The 17,651-nt window shown below is 44.6% G+C and overlaps 1 protein-coding gene across 7 annotated transcripts; it reads right to left on the reverse strand.

Moving 5' to 3' along the window:
- Positions 1 to 605: 605 nt before the first annotated feature.
- On the reverse strand, positions 606 to 6,090 carry SRSF5 (serine and arginine rich splicing factor 5). 7 transcript variants are annotated; one of them, XM_070417510.1, is made up of 9 exons: positions 5,947 to 6,090; positions 5,159 to 5,498; positions 4,914 to 5,058; positions 4,520 to 4,590; positions 4,283 to 4,381; positions 3,559 to 3,628; positions 2,280 to 2,353; positions 1,765 to 1,875; positions 606 to 1,470 (listed from the first exon to the last, which is right to left on the reverse strand). In XM_070417510.1, exons 3-9 carry the CDS (start codon positions 5,037 to 5,039, stop codon positions 1,182 to 1,184), a joined length of 840 nt encoding a protein of 279 aa, XP_070273611.1. In that variant the 5' UTR covers positions 5,040 to 5,058; positions 5,159 to 5,498; positions 5,947 to 6,090; the 3' UTR covers positions 606 to 1,181. The 7 variants fall into 7 exon arrangements, with proteins under 7 accessions (XP_070273611.1, XP_070273583.1, XP_070273557.1 ...); XM_070417482.1 differs by having other exon boundaries at positions 606 to 1,473; positions 5,951 to 6,086; XM_070417456.1 differs by having other exon boundaries at positions 606 to 1,473; positions 5,947 to 6,086.
- Positions 6,091 to 17,651: the final 11,561 nt, after the last annotated feature.

Here is a 17,651-nt window from a genome sequence, read left to right on the forward strand (position 1 = left end):
GACTAAAGACTAATCAATCTCTGAGACTTCTGTACCTTCAAATCATTACCTGCAGGTAGCAGGATCTAACTCTTAAGATGGATAGAGAACCTTAAGCAGCTTTCACTATTGTTTTCCTCTTCACATATATTGTAACATCCATGTCTCAGGACTAAAAGAAAAAGCATGTGAACCCCTTAAAAGCCATGTGCATGGATCTAAAAAATACCAACCCCTCCCCCGAAAGAAACACCTTTCTGTCCACCAAAACTGCAGTACAACCTTTAAGAAAAGCATAAAACATTAACTGTACGATTTGCTTCCTAAATTGTCCTCTTGACTATGGAAGCCCCAAGTAACCTGGTGCCAATAGAATAGTCAGGTGATACAGGTAAAGAGCATGGGTCACATACAAAGGAAATTCATCACTGTTAAGTCACCTCACTGCTTTAAACATCTCACTGACTGCCTATTTTCTGACTAGCTGGAAATGTCAAAAGTACTGTTCAAATTTTTTAAGAATAAAGAACCTGAGCTAACCAAATGACTTCAGGTTCTCTACAAGAAATTGTGTTGAATGTAGATGGGAAGGGAGGAGTAAATAACACACAACCTTCAGACAAATAGACAAAAGCAGTTTTATAATCTTTTATTATCAATAACTAACAGCTGCTTGTTAGTCTTTGCCAGGCAGCTGTTAAAGGGTGGGTGGGAGGACACCCGTGACCCTAACAAGGAAAACTCAAATTAAGCCTTTATGTACAAGCAAATTTAGAGCTCTTTTAAGTGTCCAAAGCTATTAATTAGTTTAATTGACACATTAAACTAATTTTGAATTAACATATTTGAATAACCAAGAACTAAAATGTTCAAATTTTTCTAGTACAAAAAAATTAAATTTGCTTTAGTTATAAAAGAGCTCTGTCAATATACACAAACTATATACTTCAGACATTCACAAAAATGTGAGCAGAAGGCTTATCAAAAGACATTTAATACAATTAGGTTTCAACAACCCTTGGTGGTCCACATCTACAAAGATATCCAGCCCAACCCAATCCAACCCCCCCTCCATAGCCCACCCCCACAAAAAAAGCACATACTTACCAGAATTTTTAGCAAGTATGATTTGGGTATTTGTGTTTTTGTTTTTTGTGTTTGTTTTTTTTTAAAAAAGGCCCCCTGGGCAAGTTATTTACAGTTTAATTGCCACTGTCAACTGATCTGGACCGGGACCGAGACCTGGACCTGGACCTGGACTTCTGGCGATCCACAGATGCTGGAGACTTAGATCTACTTGAAGAACCACGTTTCTGGCTCTTCTCAGGTGCAGGAGACCTACTAACAGAACGGGACTTGCTCCGGCTTCGGCTCCGGCTCCTGCTCCTAGATCGGCTGTAAGACTTGCGACTCCGAGAACGAGACCGAGACCGAGACCGGCTACGAGACCTAGAGGAACTCCTAGTCCGGGAACGAGACCTGCTTCGTGACCTACTGGTAAGGGGGGAAAAACAAAAACAAAAAAACAAAACATAAGCTGCAGGCCCTACAAATCCATTAAGTAAAACTTTGACTTAAACATGTTAGTGTCCTGGCCAGTGTGGCTGTTGGTTGGGCGTTGTGTCCCACGCATGCAATGAAAGGTTCAATTTCCAGTCAGGACACATTGCCTGGGTGATGAGCTTGTTCCCCAGTAGGGGGTGTACAAGAGACAACTGATAAGTGTTTTGCTTTCCCTCTCTTCTGTAAAAATCAAAATATTTTTAAAATATATTAAGGAGATACCTGTGCCTTTTGCTGCCTTCGATTAATTTTATTTTTCTCCCATTTATTTCCTTTCCAGAAAGTTTTTCAATAGCATTCTTTAAATCACCGTAAGAGGCGAACTCAACCACCCTAGCGAGGAAAAAGAAAAAAACATTTGTGAAGTTATGTATACCTTACAGTCTCACAAAGGAATCTAGATTAAGTACCTTTTCCATGCTCATTTTGCTATTACTGTATCAAGAGTTTTTAACTCTCGATGAATAACATGGCATTAGAGCAAGGTTTCTCAACCCCCTAATTGTTGACAATTTAGCCCAGACAAAGTTTGTTGTTGGGGGCTTTCCTATGCATTGTAGAATGTTTATATGCATCCCTGGCCTTTATCCACAAGATGCCAGACACTGCCAAAAGTCCCCTGAAGCAAACTCACCTGAGAACCAAGAGCATTCGCAAATTTTAAGCACTGAGAACAACATTCACAATAAAACTGCCAAGGTATTTTAACAGGCTTACAATCTACAGTATATACTTACCCTTCATTTAATTTAGGTCGATGTGCATCTGCAAAGGTTACTTCTCCAGCTTGTCTCATGAAATCTTTGAGATCCTTAACACAAGACAATTGTGTCATGCAGAGAAAAGGAAACGTGACACACAAACAACATGATATAAAAACAAGACTACTGAAAGAGAAGATGTTAGATAAAGTACAAACATGGCATTTACCACACTTGTATTCTATCAGAATTCAAAAAATATTTATGTCAGGGCACGAAATAAGCAAATAGCATATTGCTTTTAAGCAAAATGCTAAAGGAAATTTAGATGTTAACATTAAGTAGTATTAGTCTATACTGAGCTCAATACAAAAGGAAAACAAAAAACAAAACAAAAAAACAAACAAGTAGAAACAGTACATATTTTTAAAGACTAAAGTAGAAATTTTATATTTAAAAACAGAACATTTACAAGACATCAATTATTTTGTGCCCCATATGTCATTAAAAAAGTTTACTTTACCTTTATTATTATTTCCCTAGGCTAGTCAAGCAGCAAACCGTTAATCGGTCGAAGAAACCTTCATGACATATGCCCGACTGGCTCTTCGCCACCCACTTGAAGGACACTACCCAATCGATGGAAGCCTTTAATCGCACAGCCCTCCCTATTAGCAGACTATTGGCGATGCAGACATGTTCTACTCTTGTGCAGTTACCAAGGACCACTTTACTGCGAACAGGATTCCAACGACCAACTAATTTCGTATCGTTCGACCAGGACCTCTTATTCGAAGCGTTACAGGAAGACAGCTCTCAACTTAGGGATCAGATCACGTTATCAGCGCTCTGGGATCGCTGCAACCTGGCACTCCAAGTAAGTGCCCCGATTACGTCTAGACCGGCAAACACAGATCTAGAGGTGGCCAATTGATCACTGTAGGAGCTGACTGGCAAAGTCAACCAGGCCCAACCAAGAGTGACCAAGACAACGATTAGGATAACCCACAGGCACTCCTCGTCATAAGGCCAACGACACAGATAGGCTGGCAAATAAAGGGTTTAATATTTGGTTAAAATTGATTTTAAGAACAAGAAAAAATATCCTCAAAAACATTTACATTTGATCACTAATATTAAAATTTCCAATATCCCCCAGTTACATTAAATTAAAATTTTAAAATTACAATTAAGTCCATTAATTTAATTAAAAATAGAACTACTTTTAATAAAATGTTAATAAAACTTTAGCTACCCATTCCATTAGTTTTTAAAAAGCCACATTAAAATATCTCAAAACTGAATTTCTACACACCTGCCAGCTGACTCTTGAAGACAAATTTTCAACTATAAGCCGATTTTCTGTTCTTACAGGTGGAGCATTTCTGAGAAAAAAAAAAAACAAGTATTTACAATGGAAGAAATACAGCAATTCACAATTTTGTTCCAACTATGAGCAAGTTTATGCATTCAGACATAAGCCATTCAAATTATTTCATCAACTGTTTAATTATTTTATGCTTCATTATAGAGACTTAACCAAAACAGTGAACTGACATAGGCACAAGAGAACTGACTTTCTTGGTAAATACCAGAATCACTTATTGCTAACTAGAGGACCAATGAACAAAATTCGGGCGGGGGAGGAAGGGGTCCCCCTCAGCCCTGCCTGCGCCCTCTTGCAGTCCGGGAACCCTCAGGGGATGTCTGACTGCTGGTTTAGGCCCGGCTCCCCCGGGCATCAGTCAGACATCCTTAGTGCTGCCTCAGAGGTGGGAGAGGCTCCCACCAGTGCCGCTGCGCTCACCAGCCATGGCTGAGCAGGGACACGATCCCCCCCCCCACCTCTGTGGGTGCTCACTGACCATCAAGGGGCAGCTCCTGCGTTAAGCGTCTGCCCCCTGGTGGTCAGTGCATGTCATAGCGACTGGTCGTTCCGCCATTCACTTTGCATATTAGGCTATTATACAGGACAGTACTTAATCATTAAATAGTCATGCAGTAATGATTATTCCAAACAGCCACTGGCCATCACATACCGTCTATCATTTCGAGGTCTGCGACTACTAAAGCGATCAGAGTATCGCCCTCTACCTCTCCCACCTCGAGATCGAGCTCGAGCATGTTCAATAGTAACCCTAAGGAAGAGAAGAAAAAAATCTTCATTATCCACACAAACTATGTAAGAGATCTACTTAGGAAAATACCCCAACACACCCTAGTCTGCTCTATTTTACAATGCTAACTAACTATAAAACTAAAATTAAGATTCTCACCTTTCACTGCAGAGTTCTTTTCCATCAAGTTCATATACAGCATCATCAGCATCCCTGGGATCCTCAAATTCCTAAAATACAAGCATGAAAAATATACATAATACTTGGCAGTCTTAAAAGTGTATTCTACAACAATAGGAGCACTAAAAACATTTAACAGATAAGGAAGTATCTTAATGACAGTACCCTATCAATAAGCCTATTTGACAAGTGACCAGGAGTGGTTCCCCAGTCAGCAGTGAGGTTCTTTTCTTCCTTAAGGAAATTCACTGCCTTCAGGATGCACGCATTTTCTAAAGATACTCTACCTGCCTCAATAAGATAAAAAAAACGTTGCTCATCAAAAGCTTTACCAGCGTAACAACAGATAATCCAACCAGTTCTAAACACTCACCACAAAACCAAAGCCTCTTTTCAGATCGATATCTCGTATTCGTCCATATCCCTTGAAGAATCTTTCCACGTCTTTCTCCCTGGCCGCTGGATTTAGCCTCCCGATGAAGACTCGACAGCCGCTCATGACGCCCGGCTAGTACTTCCTGTTAGGAGAATAATTCAGTGGAGACACCCCGCGTGAATGTCAGAAGAACGGCTGGTCCAGGGGTCAAAAACATGAACGGCATAAAATAAAATGTTTACCGGGTGATGTTATAAACAAGATTGCCAAGAGTGCCTCTTATTAGGCCGGGTCCCTTGCAGACAAAATTAAAACTCGGCTCCCAACACGATCCTTCCCTGGGCCCAGAACGCAGCCACCGCAACGCCCACTGCCGCCTCCGGAACTGCGCAGCCTCACACTCGCCCCGGCTCTTCTGGCCCCCTCCCATCTGCCGCAGTTAGGAAAGGCCGAGAAGTGCGGGCGGGGCCGGCACCGCCCTCGGCACGGCCAGCCCAATGGCGACGGGCCGCGGGAGCGTCGCCGCCTCCCTGGAGCGTCACAGCAGGTGGAAGCCGGAATCTCGCGATGCCACGGCCGCGCCTGCGCAGAGGGCGGCGGGCGGACGCTAGACAGCCACAAAATGGCGGCGGCGGCGCCAGCGGAGGGCAGAGCCGCGCGTGCCCAACTCCCTCCTCCCACTCCCTCCCCCGACTCCACCGTTCCGGAGTCTCCATCCCCGCCCGCAGAAACCCCGGGCTGCCACACCCCAACCCCAGCCCACTACTCCAGGGGTTCGGCTAAGGAGGAAGTCAAGAGGCAGGGAGGGGCACACAACCCCGCAGGAAAAACGACCAGAACCAAGACCGCCCTTCCACCTTCACTTCCCCTCAAACAAGACCCCAAGGGAGACGTGCCCCAGCGCCCACCTCGAGTAAACTGCGCTCATTGGACGCCGTCCTCCGCAAAGAGAGCAGCCCTGGCCACTGATCCGAGTGGCCATGAAGAAGCCTCGATCCGAGAAGCCATTCCCTCAAAGTGAGCCACTCACCTACCGGACGGGATCTTTGGCAGCTGAGACCCAAGAGAGGTCCGTAGTCTGCGACGGAGCTGTCTGCCTCCCCGCAGACCAGGACTCAACTCGTCTACGTCTCTCGACAACTGACGCACTTAGCTGCTCCGCGTTCTACAAAATGGAGGGTGCGCCTTGCGTCACTTCCGGGGCCGCCCACAGACCCTCCCGCTTGGATCCGAGGACGGAAGTCTCTGAGGGGTCGGGGCCCTGTCACCTGGTACCGGCCGAGCGGCCTCGCCCGCGGTGGGCGGGGCCCAGGGGCGGGGCGCGGCTGTCAGGTGCCCGGCGCTGGGAGGGCCGCGGTTGAAGACGTTTGAAGCTTTTAGGCCGTGAAGTTCGGTTCGTCATTCTCTCTCGCAGGAATATACCCTGAGACAAATGACGCCGCTTTTTCATCGGAATTTTTTTTAAGCTGCCCCGAAGAGTCCTGGGTAAAAGAAACTCCGGAACTCAGGCTTTGCAAAACTACCTGGCCATCACTGGCCCCTGCCGCGGGCCGTTTCGGGGGCAACGTTGGAAGACGCTCCTTGACGAGCAGTGAGGTGCGGACCGAACCACGGACGAGTAGTTGACAGTAAGAAGACCGAGGGAGTGCGTGCTTTTTAAGCGGCAGGTTTCCGCGGGGTGAAGTGTTGAACGTGGGACTGCCGCCCGAAGGCCGACTTGAATTGAGTTCCGGAGGCCGATTTCTGCACCTCCACTGCCCTGCACCTGAGCTGGCCGCACAGGTTTCCCGCCGCTTTCCAGTCCCCGCGGCCTTCGGCGACCCCTCCCCGTTCAGGTTTCCGTAACGTAACGCGCGAGCGCCCGCCGCTCCGCAAACAGGTTGTGGTGGTTTCCAAACGCAGCCCTCCACTCCTTACCTCCGCGCGTTCCCGGGAAGAGGGTCAGGCTTAGAAGTTGGAGCATAAAGATGGTGAAAGTTTACTTTTCTTCAGTGCTTTTGGGTGGCACCCGAGGCGCCCCGTTTTTGAGAGGCGCCCAGAGTCTAGGGTTGCTGCCGGTAACCGGAGTTACACAGATAAATAACGTCGTTCGAGGAGGAGCCGAGCTCCTGGCCCCCGGCTCCGACCTCCCCTGACCTGGGCCTGGAGGAACTCGGACAGAACTCGGATAGTTTGTCCAGCGTGGGCTCATCCATTCCTGCATTTGTATGTTTATTCGAAAAAGAGCCTCTGCAGGTACTCAGCAAAACTGAGAGGTTAGCTATCTATCGGGTGGGGGAATTAAGGATGATTTTAAAGGAAAATATGTACTCGGTAAAAGAAAACGCTTCCCTTTAGCGGCTACCGCTAGCCTCATGTGCATTGGCATCTCACAATGCACAAATTGTCCCAAGCCAGCACTGACTTAATTAGTTTGCTTTCTGCATAATTTTTGAAACTCAGTCTTCCAGTTATTTCCTACATTCTGTGTTGACTGAGAAGCAACCGCTTGTGATTTCACTTGCTGACCATCATTTTTTGCTGCCATAAGAGAAAGGAATCTAGAAAAGGTTTTCTGGGGGTAAGAAAACCAATAGTGCTGTACACCGTGAACAAAGGGGCTGCCTTCAGCCCTGGTGTTGCGGTTTTCTTAGGACCAACTTTTCTAATAAGGCCTTTTCTCTTAACTAACTTACCTTAGAAAGTTTGTGATTTCCCCAAAGGTAACTTTTCATTGGTATTGCCTAGTGAGTTATTCTGTATTTAAAACCATTTATCTTCTGCAATGCTTGCTTGTTCCATGACAACTGCCTCATCGGTCTCCATACCAGATTGTTTCTTAACAATCCCCCCAATAAGCTCATGTTCCATGAGCAGAAGTACTTTTACTGCCATGTGATCCCACAATAGTCTGTGTATACTCCTTATAATCCTTTCATTTTTAAATAGTTGGGAGCTGGGGCAAATCAAAAGAAGAGTATATGAAATTCAAAGGTAATTTTCCATAAATAAAGGGGTTTTTTGGAAAAACAGCCACTCTCTTTCATTTAATTAGTGTCTGTAGCTATTGTCCTGTGATGTCAGGGCTGAGTATTTGTAATAGAGACTATAGGCCCACAAAACCTAAAATATTCACTATCTGGCCCTTTACAGAAAATGTTTGCCAGTTCCTAAGCTAGCCAATTCCTAGGCTTTAAACTGTGAATACTCCACCCAGCTCCCTTTGCCAGATAACAAAATCATAACAGAGACAGGATTTGATCTTTATTTCTAAATAGAGTTTATTTTATTCCAATTGTAAAAAGACATATAGTCTTACTATAGCAAAAACTTCAACAGGAAAAATAATTGAAAGAATACTCATGATCCTATCTCACCAAATCCACCTTTTATTATATTTTGTTCTATTTCCTTTTTATGGTTTTTGTCCTGACCGTTTAATATGTTTTCTTTTTCCATTCAAAAATGACACCACCATTTTTAAAAAAAACACACAGATATGGAAATGTAAAAGGCCTTTCTTATTCCCAACCGTGTGGTGCCTGAAGCCGTTCCACCCTTGCTGCTTGACACAGTCGCTGCAGGGAAGAAACATCTGCACAGCATATGTTTCAAGGGACCTGGCGTATACAGCATACTGTCTTAATGTTTGCTCCCCCTTTTTTAGCACTATGTGTTATAACTAGAGCCACCTCCCGAGAAAGGTTGTTTCCCCAGGTGGGAATGTTTCCCTGGAGTTAGGGATTAACGGGGCTAGGGAAGGGAATAAATCAGTAAAACCCCGTAACTAAGTGCCAGGCGGGTAGTTAATCACCTTAACTATGAACAATCACGCTTAAGCTACATAATCCTTACTTAGGCCATAGAATAGGAAAATCTCCTTATAGCAATAGGATAATGACCTTGGAATAGAGACAACAAACTAGCCCTTATAATGGAACAGAGACTAACCTAGACAAGATTAAAATCAACAGAGCTAGATAGAGATAAGATTTTTATCAAAGGTCAGATAAGAAACTGTAAACATAACACAAGGAACTGTAGAAGGTCAAAGGAGGATCCAAAACATATGATGATGTAACTATAGAGGCATGCTTATAGGATCAAATGGTATAAATACAGATGTAACAGGAGAATAAAGAGAGAACCCAACTATGCTGATGATCTGAACGCTGTCTCCGTGACCTTCATTCTTCACTGCCTTTGAGAACCCCTGGACCGCTGGGGCTGGACCCCTGCGATTGGCGCCCAATCGGTATCATGAAACTTACTAGAATTTATTCATAAAACTTAATCATAGGCATTTCCCATGTTTCTTTGTTTTAATATGGTAATGGTCAACAGTGTATATTCAGATTTCTATCTTTTTTCACTTACATTCCACAACTACATGCCTGGGGAAAATATTTATTCTGACCAAGCTATTCTATTTATCTGAATATGCTCTAAATCTCACCAAAAGTTTAAAAATTCCTATCCAGAACTTGCAACACTAAAAACGTGTTGCTTCTGTTATTCTAGCTAATAATTCTAAAGATCTTTTGAAGGAATAAATATCCTTAGTCTCTCTTGGAAGTATATGGTTTTTTTTTAATGTTCAGTTTTGAGTCAGATTCATCCCTTACATACCTGACTTCTTTCTATTGCTACCTCCTGATTTTATTGTTGTTGCTTAATTTAGTGCACAATAATTAAAATACCTGCAAACCCAGGACGGTACTTTAATTTGAGTGCCTAGATGAGTGTTTCTCAACACCAACTGTACACTAAAATCACCTAGGAAGTGTTTATAACATTCTGCTGCCTGGGTCCCTACTGGCAAAAATTCTGATTTAAATTGTCTGGGTTGGAGCCCTAGTGTGTTAGTAAGGGCTGCAGGTGATTCTCATACTCAGGAGTGTTAGAGGCATGCTGACCTAGGTCTGGGCACTCGCATTTTTGTTCACCATAAAACCTGTCTGTCATCTGGCTCCATCTTCCCTCCTCCAAACACTCACATCTCACTCAGGCTATGGCTGGGGCCCTATTGTGACCATCACAGGGAAACACCCCACAGCACCTGAGGAGTCTTTTGGCATTGTGTGTTTGTATATGTGTGCATGTGTGTGTGTGCATATGTGTGTATGCATGTGCATGTGAGCATGTGTGTATGTGTGCATGTTTATGTGCACACGCATTCATGAGTGTACATGACTTCCAGAATGTTGCTGGAACTCTCTAAGCCTCAGTTTCCTCATGTGAGAAATGGGTCAATCACAGTACTTAATCCCTAGGGTTGTTACAAGGATTGCATTGAGGCAGTGCATGTAATGTGTTGGATCCAGTGCCTGGTACACTCAGCAGGTTTCAGCTATAATGAGTACTACAGGGAGCCTGTCTGTCCATTCACAAAGGACGAAATTCACTGTGGCAGTTAAGCTTCTGTGACAAAGAAACAACGAGACAGTGACTTAACAAACATGAAAGTTTCTTTTCTCATGCCCCCAAATTTTCTGTAAGTAAAATATGAAAGACTGAAACATTCCAAAGATCAAAGTTGGTGATGCCATTCAAGAGAGAGAAAGAACTTGAAAAAGGCTATATATAGCCAAGATTCAACCCCTCCCAATGCTGTCCTCTATACCTACTGCACCCCCCAAGCTATCAGGATCTAGGGGCTAACCAATTACTGGATTCTTTTCATCTTCAGTATCAAGAGGGAAACCTCAAAAGTGTGAACTCCCTATACCAGTGGTCAGCAAACTGTAGCTCGGCAAACCTCGGCTCTTTGGCCCCTTCAGTGTGGCTCTTCCACAAAATACTGGCTCTTCCTCAAAATACCGACTTCTGCGCATGGGCCACGAAGTTTCAATCACACTGTACATGCACATCCGCACGTGGTATTTTGTGGAAGAGCCACACTCAAGGGGCCAAAGAGCCGCATGTGGCTCGTGAGCTGCGGTTTGCCAACCACAGCCCTATACCAATTCATAACAGAGCCATTGTGGTGGGTACACATACCCTCAGATCAGCCCCAGACCTGGAAATTATTCCTTCCCTGATACAGTAGTTACAGGATCACGGTACACAGGACCAATCCAGTTAGGAACACTTGAATGAGGTGACTGCTGGAAGCACCTAGGGATGGGGCCTGGTTGCCAGGAGAACCAACCATGTGATTGGAGGGTTGTAACTCCAGTCCACCCCTGACCTCCAGGGATGGGAGAAGGGCTGAAGGTTGAATCAAGCACCCAAGGCTATTTGGTCATTCATGCCTAGTTGGTGATGCCTCCAGGAAACCCCAGAGGACTGGATCAGAGAGCTTCCAGGTTAGTGAACACATGGAGATGTGGGGAGAGTGGCGTGCCTGCAGAAGGCACGGAAGCTGTATGCCCTCTCCCCATACCTTGCCCTATATATCTCAACCCTGTCTTCTAATTCACTGATTCAGTCCTCAGTTTCCCTTAATCTGCTGTGTATTCCTTCTAATGTGTTCTTTGTGTCATGTCATTCTTTATTTCTGACTCTTCTTTTTTTCATAGTTACTATATCTTTTTTCATGCTATTGAGCATCTTTACCATCATTACTCTGAACTCTGTTTCAGATAAATTTCTTACCTCTGCTTCATTTGTCTCTTCTGTAGAATTCTCTTGTTCTTTCATTTGTGTGTTCTTTGTCTCCTCATTTTGGCTATCTGTTTGGGTTTGTGACTATGTATTAGGTAGATTCTCTATGCCTCTCAATCTGCAGGACAGTGCAGGACAGTGTCTAACACTGTTTCTGACTAATTAGATCAGGCAAAGACTCAAAGCCTCCAGAGACCACCTCTGCCTACAGACTGATAGGATTTCCACTTGAAAGCCCCAAGGCAATCATCCTCAGATGTGGCAAGAGTTTTTTTTTGTTTTTGTTTTTTTTGCATTAATTTTTTTTATTAAATCTTTATTGTTCAGATTACATTTGTTCCTCTTTCCCCCCCTCCCCATAACTCCCCTCCTCCCAGTTCTCGCCCCACCCTCCGCCCTCACTCCCCACCCACTGTCCTCATCCATAGGTGCACGATTTTTGTCCAGTCTCTTCCCGAATCTCCCATTTCCCTTTCCCCCCCAAGAATAGTCAGTCCATTCCCTTTCTATGTCCCTGATTCATTATAATCACCAGTTCATTCTGTACATCAGATTATTTATTCACTTGATTCTTAGATTCACTTGTTGATAGATGCATGTTTGTTGTTCACAATTTGTATCTTTACCTTTTTCTTCTTCCTCTTCTTAAAGGATACCTTTCAGCATTTCGTATAATACTGGTTTAGTGGTGATGAACTCCTTTAGCTTTTCCTTATCTGTGAAGCTCTTTATCTGACCTTCAATTCTGAATGATAGCTTTGCTGGATAAAGTAATCTTGGTTGTAGGTTCTTGGTATTCAGCACTTTGAATATTTCTTGCCATTCCCTTCTGGCCTGCAAAGTTTCTGTTGAGAAATCAGCTGACAGTCGTATGGGTATTCCCTTGTAGGTAACTGAGTCTCTTTCTCTTGCTGCTTTTAAGATTCTCTCTTTGTCTTTTGCTCTTGGCATTTTAATTATGATGTGTCTTGGTGTGGTCCTCTTTGGATTCCTTTTGTTTGGGGTTCTCTTCGCTTCTTGGACCTGTAAGTCCATTTCTTTCACCAGGTGGGGGAAGTTTTCTGCCATTATTTCTTGAAATAGGTTTTCAATATCTTGCTGTCTCTCATCTTCTGGCACCCCTTATTATTCTGATGTTTGAACGCTTGAAGCTGTCCCAGAGGCTCCTTACACTATCTTCGTATTTTCAGATTCTTTTTTCATTTTGCTTTTCCGGTTGGGTGTTTTTAGCTTCTTCGCATTTCAATTCTTTGGCTTGATTCTTGCGCTCCTCTGGTCTGCTATTGGGTATAATATTCTTTATTTCAGTCCGTGTATGCTTAATTTCTAGTTTCTTTATCATAGCATCGAGGGTCTCATTAGTTTTCGTGAGGCTCTCCTCAAGTTTATTGCAAGCCCTCAAAATTGCGTTTTTTAGCTCTATATCCTCCATTTATGTCATGTTTTTTTGTCTCCGCATTTTTTATGCTTTCTTGGTGCACCCCCTTGTGGTTTTTGTGCGCAGTCTTGTTCTAGTTAAGCCTTGATTGTTGTAGTTAATACTAGAGGGATTTGACCACCAGGCCGACTGGCTGTGAGAATCAGCTGTGGGGAAAACTTCTGTCCTCTGGGGAGGTGCTAATCTAGCCTTTGCCTGAGGCGATCCAGCAAATGGCTCTGCGCAGGGCTTGGGTGGGGTGGGTCGAAGGGGATCAACAGGGCGGGCCGAGGGAGCAGTTATGGCTGCTCTCAGTCCCGTTCCCAGAGGCTCTGCTTCTCAGAACCCCAGCAACCACTGCAAACCTCGGAGAGAAAGCTGCCCTCACGTTCCAACTGATGCTAGACAATCCCGCTTCTCCCGCTTGAGTCTGAGTCCCTAGAGACTCGCCCGGATCTGGAGCTCAGAGTCTGAGACTCCCTCCTGATTGAAAACGACAACCGCGCCCTCAGCCACCAGCCCGCTTTGCGCGCGCACCTCCACACCTTTAAATTTTCCACACTGCGCCTCCTCTGAGCCTCGGAATGCTGTTGTCTTTCCTTGTAGTTGAAGAGTCTCTCCTCAGCCAGCCTTCCTGTGGTTCTGGGTGATGTCCGTTCCGTCTTTTAGTTGTATTTTTGAAGTGGTTGTTTGCAGCAGCAGTCTCCGGTGTTTACCTATGCCGCCATCTTGGTGGTATCCTCAAGAGTTTTTTTTTTTTCAACAGGGTGGGGCAATTGCCTCTGCCTGGAAGCTAATTGTTATTTTTAGTCTCTTTAGTGGCCTCAGGGCAAGGTGTTTTCTAATAGGGTGAGTTAACTGTCTTCCCCCCAGGCAAGGCCACCTGCATAGCAAATGTCTTTGTGGGAAAGGTGACCTCTGCAGGGTGAAGGAATGACTCAGCACAGGAAACTGGGGGTGTCTGCCGTCTGAGCTCTAGTCCCCAAGCCCCCAATCTTAGCTTCTGCTCACAAAGCTCCAGTTGACTCTGCCCTCCCTGTGCCTGAGCACAAGGTGAGTGGCTCCACAGGGAATTTTGTGCATTGGTCCTTTAAGAAGGTGCCTGAATTTTCAGCCATTACTCCCTGGCAGACAGCAATCCTGCTGCTTTTCACAGCCAGATATTACGTGAATACCCTTCTCAGTTGTGCTCTCTGATGGAGGGCCCAGCTTGGGGATTAGATCCCTGAGTTCTCAGTGGCAACCACCCACAGCTGAGATATCTCTCCAGGACTTCAGTTATTGTCTGTGGGCGCCCGACCAGCCCTTTCTTGCCTCTGCCCCTCCTACCACTCTCTTTGCAGTCTCCACTTTCAGTCCTCGGCTATCAGGATTCTCTCCTACAAGTCTTCCACTGATTATTCAGGAAGTTTTTCTGTATTTTAGTTGTAATACCAGTTTGTTCCTGGGAGCATCTCCATGCAGCATCCACTTACTTTGACGCCATTTTTAATATCCCCTGCCCTTTACATCGCTTTCATCTGGTTGTTTCTGAGTTACAACCTTTTACAATAAACCAGTGATCTAATAAGTAACATGTCTCTCTGTTCTAGAAGTCGTTCTAGCAAATTAGAACCCAAGGAGGGGGTTATAGGAACTTCTGTTTTATAACCATTTGTTCAGAAGTACAGATAACAACCTGGACTTGCAATTAGCATTCTTAATTGGAAGGGGTCATTAAAACCTCCAATCCCAAAAGAGCCAGGGCTTGTGGCTGGCAGCTGAGTGTGTGTAGGGATGGGGAGGGCGTCTTGTGGGACTGAGCCCTTGCCCTGTGGAACCTGATGCTATCTCAAGGTAGAGGGTGTCAGAATTGAGTTGGATTCTTGGGGACCATGCTGGTATTTGAGAATTGTTTGATGGGGTGTGTGAACACCATACACACACACACACACACACACACACACACACACACACTGGAGCTGGATCTCAGAACACCCTCTAAGTCCCTACTCCTTGATCTTGGTGACTGGCACGTTCTGTTATGCTTACACTCCCTCAGCAGCTGTGTTTCTGTTGCCTGAAGCTACGCTGTAGCCTTTACTGCTGGCTCATCATGGGGCAATGAGATTCTCTCTACCCCAGGAATTTGGATCTTTGAACTGAGAGAACCGACACTCAGGCATCTTTAAGAAAAAAAATTTATATATATATATCCGAGAAGAAAGGAGAGAGAGAGATAGAAACATCAAGGAAGAGAGAGAATCATTGATCAGCTGCCTCCTGCACACCCCACACTGGGGATTGAGCCTGCAACTGGGCATGTGCCCTGACCGAGAATCCAACTGTGACCTGCTGGTTCATAGGTCAGTGCTCAACCACTGAGCCACGCTGGCCAGGCAACACTGAGGCATCTTAATGGCAGCTTGCCAGAAGGAAGCTGGCTTCCAAGTCTATGACTAAAGTAGTCACATCTGCCCAGGTGTTGGCACCTCCTGAAACCGGGTGTCCAAACCTCCCAGATGTCATGAGATCCTCTAGCACCCTCCACTGAGTGTCCTCTTTTTGCTTAAGCTAGTTCTTTTGAAATGAGAGCAAAACAGCTTAACACACGACATTATCCAGTGTAAGCAACACAAGGTGGGTTTACAGCAAGGATTCTAAAGTGTTATGAAATCCAAGGGCAAGAATGTGCTCAGGCCTGAGGCGTCTGAAGGCGGAAGTAGAAGCTATCAAGAAATCAGGAGTATAATCTCCCTCTCTCCTCTCTGCTTTGTTTGCTTTGTTTTTTTATTTCCTTTGCTCCTTCGCTGCAGCCTGGCTTTCCCTGACTCTCAATCCATATGAAGGAAGATGGCCACACCATGTCTTCCAGTTTTTATATCTCCTCAATCCAAAAGCAGATCCCAAATGAGAGTGAAATCTCTCAGTTGAAACTATAAATTCCCTGGAGTGGAAAAGCTGATCAGCCCAGTTTGGGCAAGGTGTCTACCTTGATCCAATCAGAGGAGATGGGGCCAAACCGTGTAAACAGGGATGTTGGAGAACCTACCTTAAGAGGATCGTTGCAAATTAGGCTGACACCCTAAATGTTGAACCAATGGAAGCTCAACTTCCACATGACCCAGTCTGCCCTAGATCCAACTTACAACCACCCACCCCCTTCTACCAGAGCAGGCCAAACCAGCCTATCTGAGCTCTGCTTCGGCAAAGGCTTGTGAAACCAACTTACCTGCCCTATTTCCTCATTATGTCTAACATAATGGAAGATACCCTAATGATTACCTACTGTTCCCCGTGATATTCAGAAATAATTGGAGACCTACTGTGTGCCAAATACTGTGCAAGGGGTTTTGTAGACTTATCTCACTCATGTGACCTTCTGAATAACCCTAAAATGGGGATCGCTAACCCTGTTTTATGGAGGAGAATATGTGTTCTCAAGGCCTAGCTCCCAAGTTCAAGAACTGTTAGTGACAGTGAGGGATTCAAACCCAAGCCAGTTTGAACTCAAAGCTCAGATGCTCTTTCCACATCCAAGGTCAGTTCCTGTTTGGGCTGGAGGGATGGAAAGAGTGGAGTTGTGTGCCTTGGAAAGTGGGTGCTGGAAGTGAAATTGAGTTTAGGCCGAGGGGCTAGGACACTGTGGGCTTCCTGCTTAGTTTCTAAGCTCGGACACTGACACCCAGGACCTGGGCTGGCTTCGCCTGGGCCAGCCACAGCCACAGGGGACTGTGGGTGGGCAGTTTCCTCCGGACCGCAGCTGCGGGCACCCGGGACTGCGGGGCAGGCGGCTTGTTCCTCTCCCGGGCCGCAGCCTGGCTGGTCCCCGTTCCTCTCTCCCCAGTGTTGAGTGTCTGAGCCATTAAGGCGTGACAGCATGAGGGCATGTCGACCATTTGCATATTAGCTCTTTATTATATAGGATATTTCTCAGTGCTTAAATATATGAATGTCTCTTTCCTGCAGTGAATATTATAGACCCACAGTTATATAGAAAAAATAATCCTACTCACCTCACTAAGAGATGTGTTTCCAATAAAATTACTTTTGAAATGAAACAACTATCAAAATCTGTGGTATATTTGAAACAGTTTAAATTTCTATTTATTACACCTGATTTTCATGCAAAAAAATATGAAAGATGCTTAAAAAACACTTTCAAGCCCTAACCGGTTTGGCTCAGTGGATAGAGCATCAGCCTGCGGAGTCAAGGGTCCCAGGTTCGATTCCGGTCAAGGGCATGTACCTTGGTTGCGGGCACATCCCCAGAAGGGAGTGTGCAGGAGGCAGCTGATCGATGTTTCTCTCTCATCGATGTTTCTAACTCTCTATCCCTCTCCCTTCCTCTCTGTAAAAAATCAATAAAATATATTTAATAAAAAACACTTTCAAGTATAAAAACATATTATATTGGGATAAAGCTCTGAGAGGGAAGTGGAATGGAAATGAGCTCAAGAAAAAAAGAATTTATGTAGATTCCTGTCTTATTCTGGTTTGTGTGTTAAAATGGAAGATGATGGGTATCAATTGCAATGGTATATAGATCCCAGTGGATTTATGTAAAAGAGTAATGTATTATTTAAATGTATTTATTTAAAAGTTTCATTTTGAAATGTCAATGCTTAAAATACTCTAAGTAACCATAAATTGATGATGAAAAGTTTTAGATGTCAACTTAAGAATGTGAAAAAAAAGTTTAGTTCTTTTAAAGGCCAGTGAACAATCAGGTTGGAAGACCATAGGCCTGAGCC

The sequence above is a fragment of the Myotis yumanensis genome, unplaced genomic scaffold (assembly GCF_028538775.1).
Source record: "Myotis yumanensis isolate MYYU_CA2020_CCGP unplaced genomic scaffold, mMyoYum1.0.hap1 SCAF_1, whole genome shotgun sequence".
In the NCBI taxonomy this organism is placed as follows: Eukaryota; Metazoa; Chordata; class Mammalia; order Chiroptera; family Vespertilionidae; genus Myotis; species Myotis yumanensis.

Bases quoted from the DNA above. Each gene is read 5' to 3' on its own strand.
- SRSF5 (XM_070417491.1), bottom strand. From the start codon at position 5,039: ATGAGCGGCTGTCGAGTCTTCATCGGGAGGCTAAATCCAGCGGCCAGG. The intron at 4,591-4,913 runs GTGAGTGTTTAG...CTTGTATTTTAG, and splicing joins AAAGAGGCTTTGGTTTTGTG to GAATTTGAGGATCCCAGGGA. The intron at 4,382-4,519 runs GTGAGAATCTTA...TCTCTTCCTTAG, and splicing joins AAAGAACTCTGCAGTGAAAG to GGTTACTATTGAACATGCTC.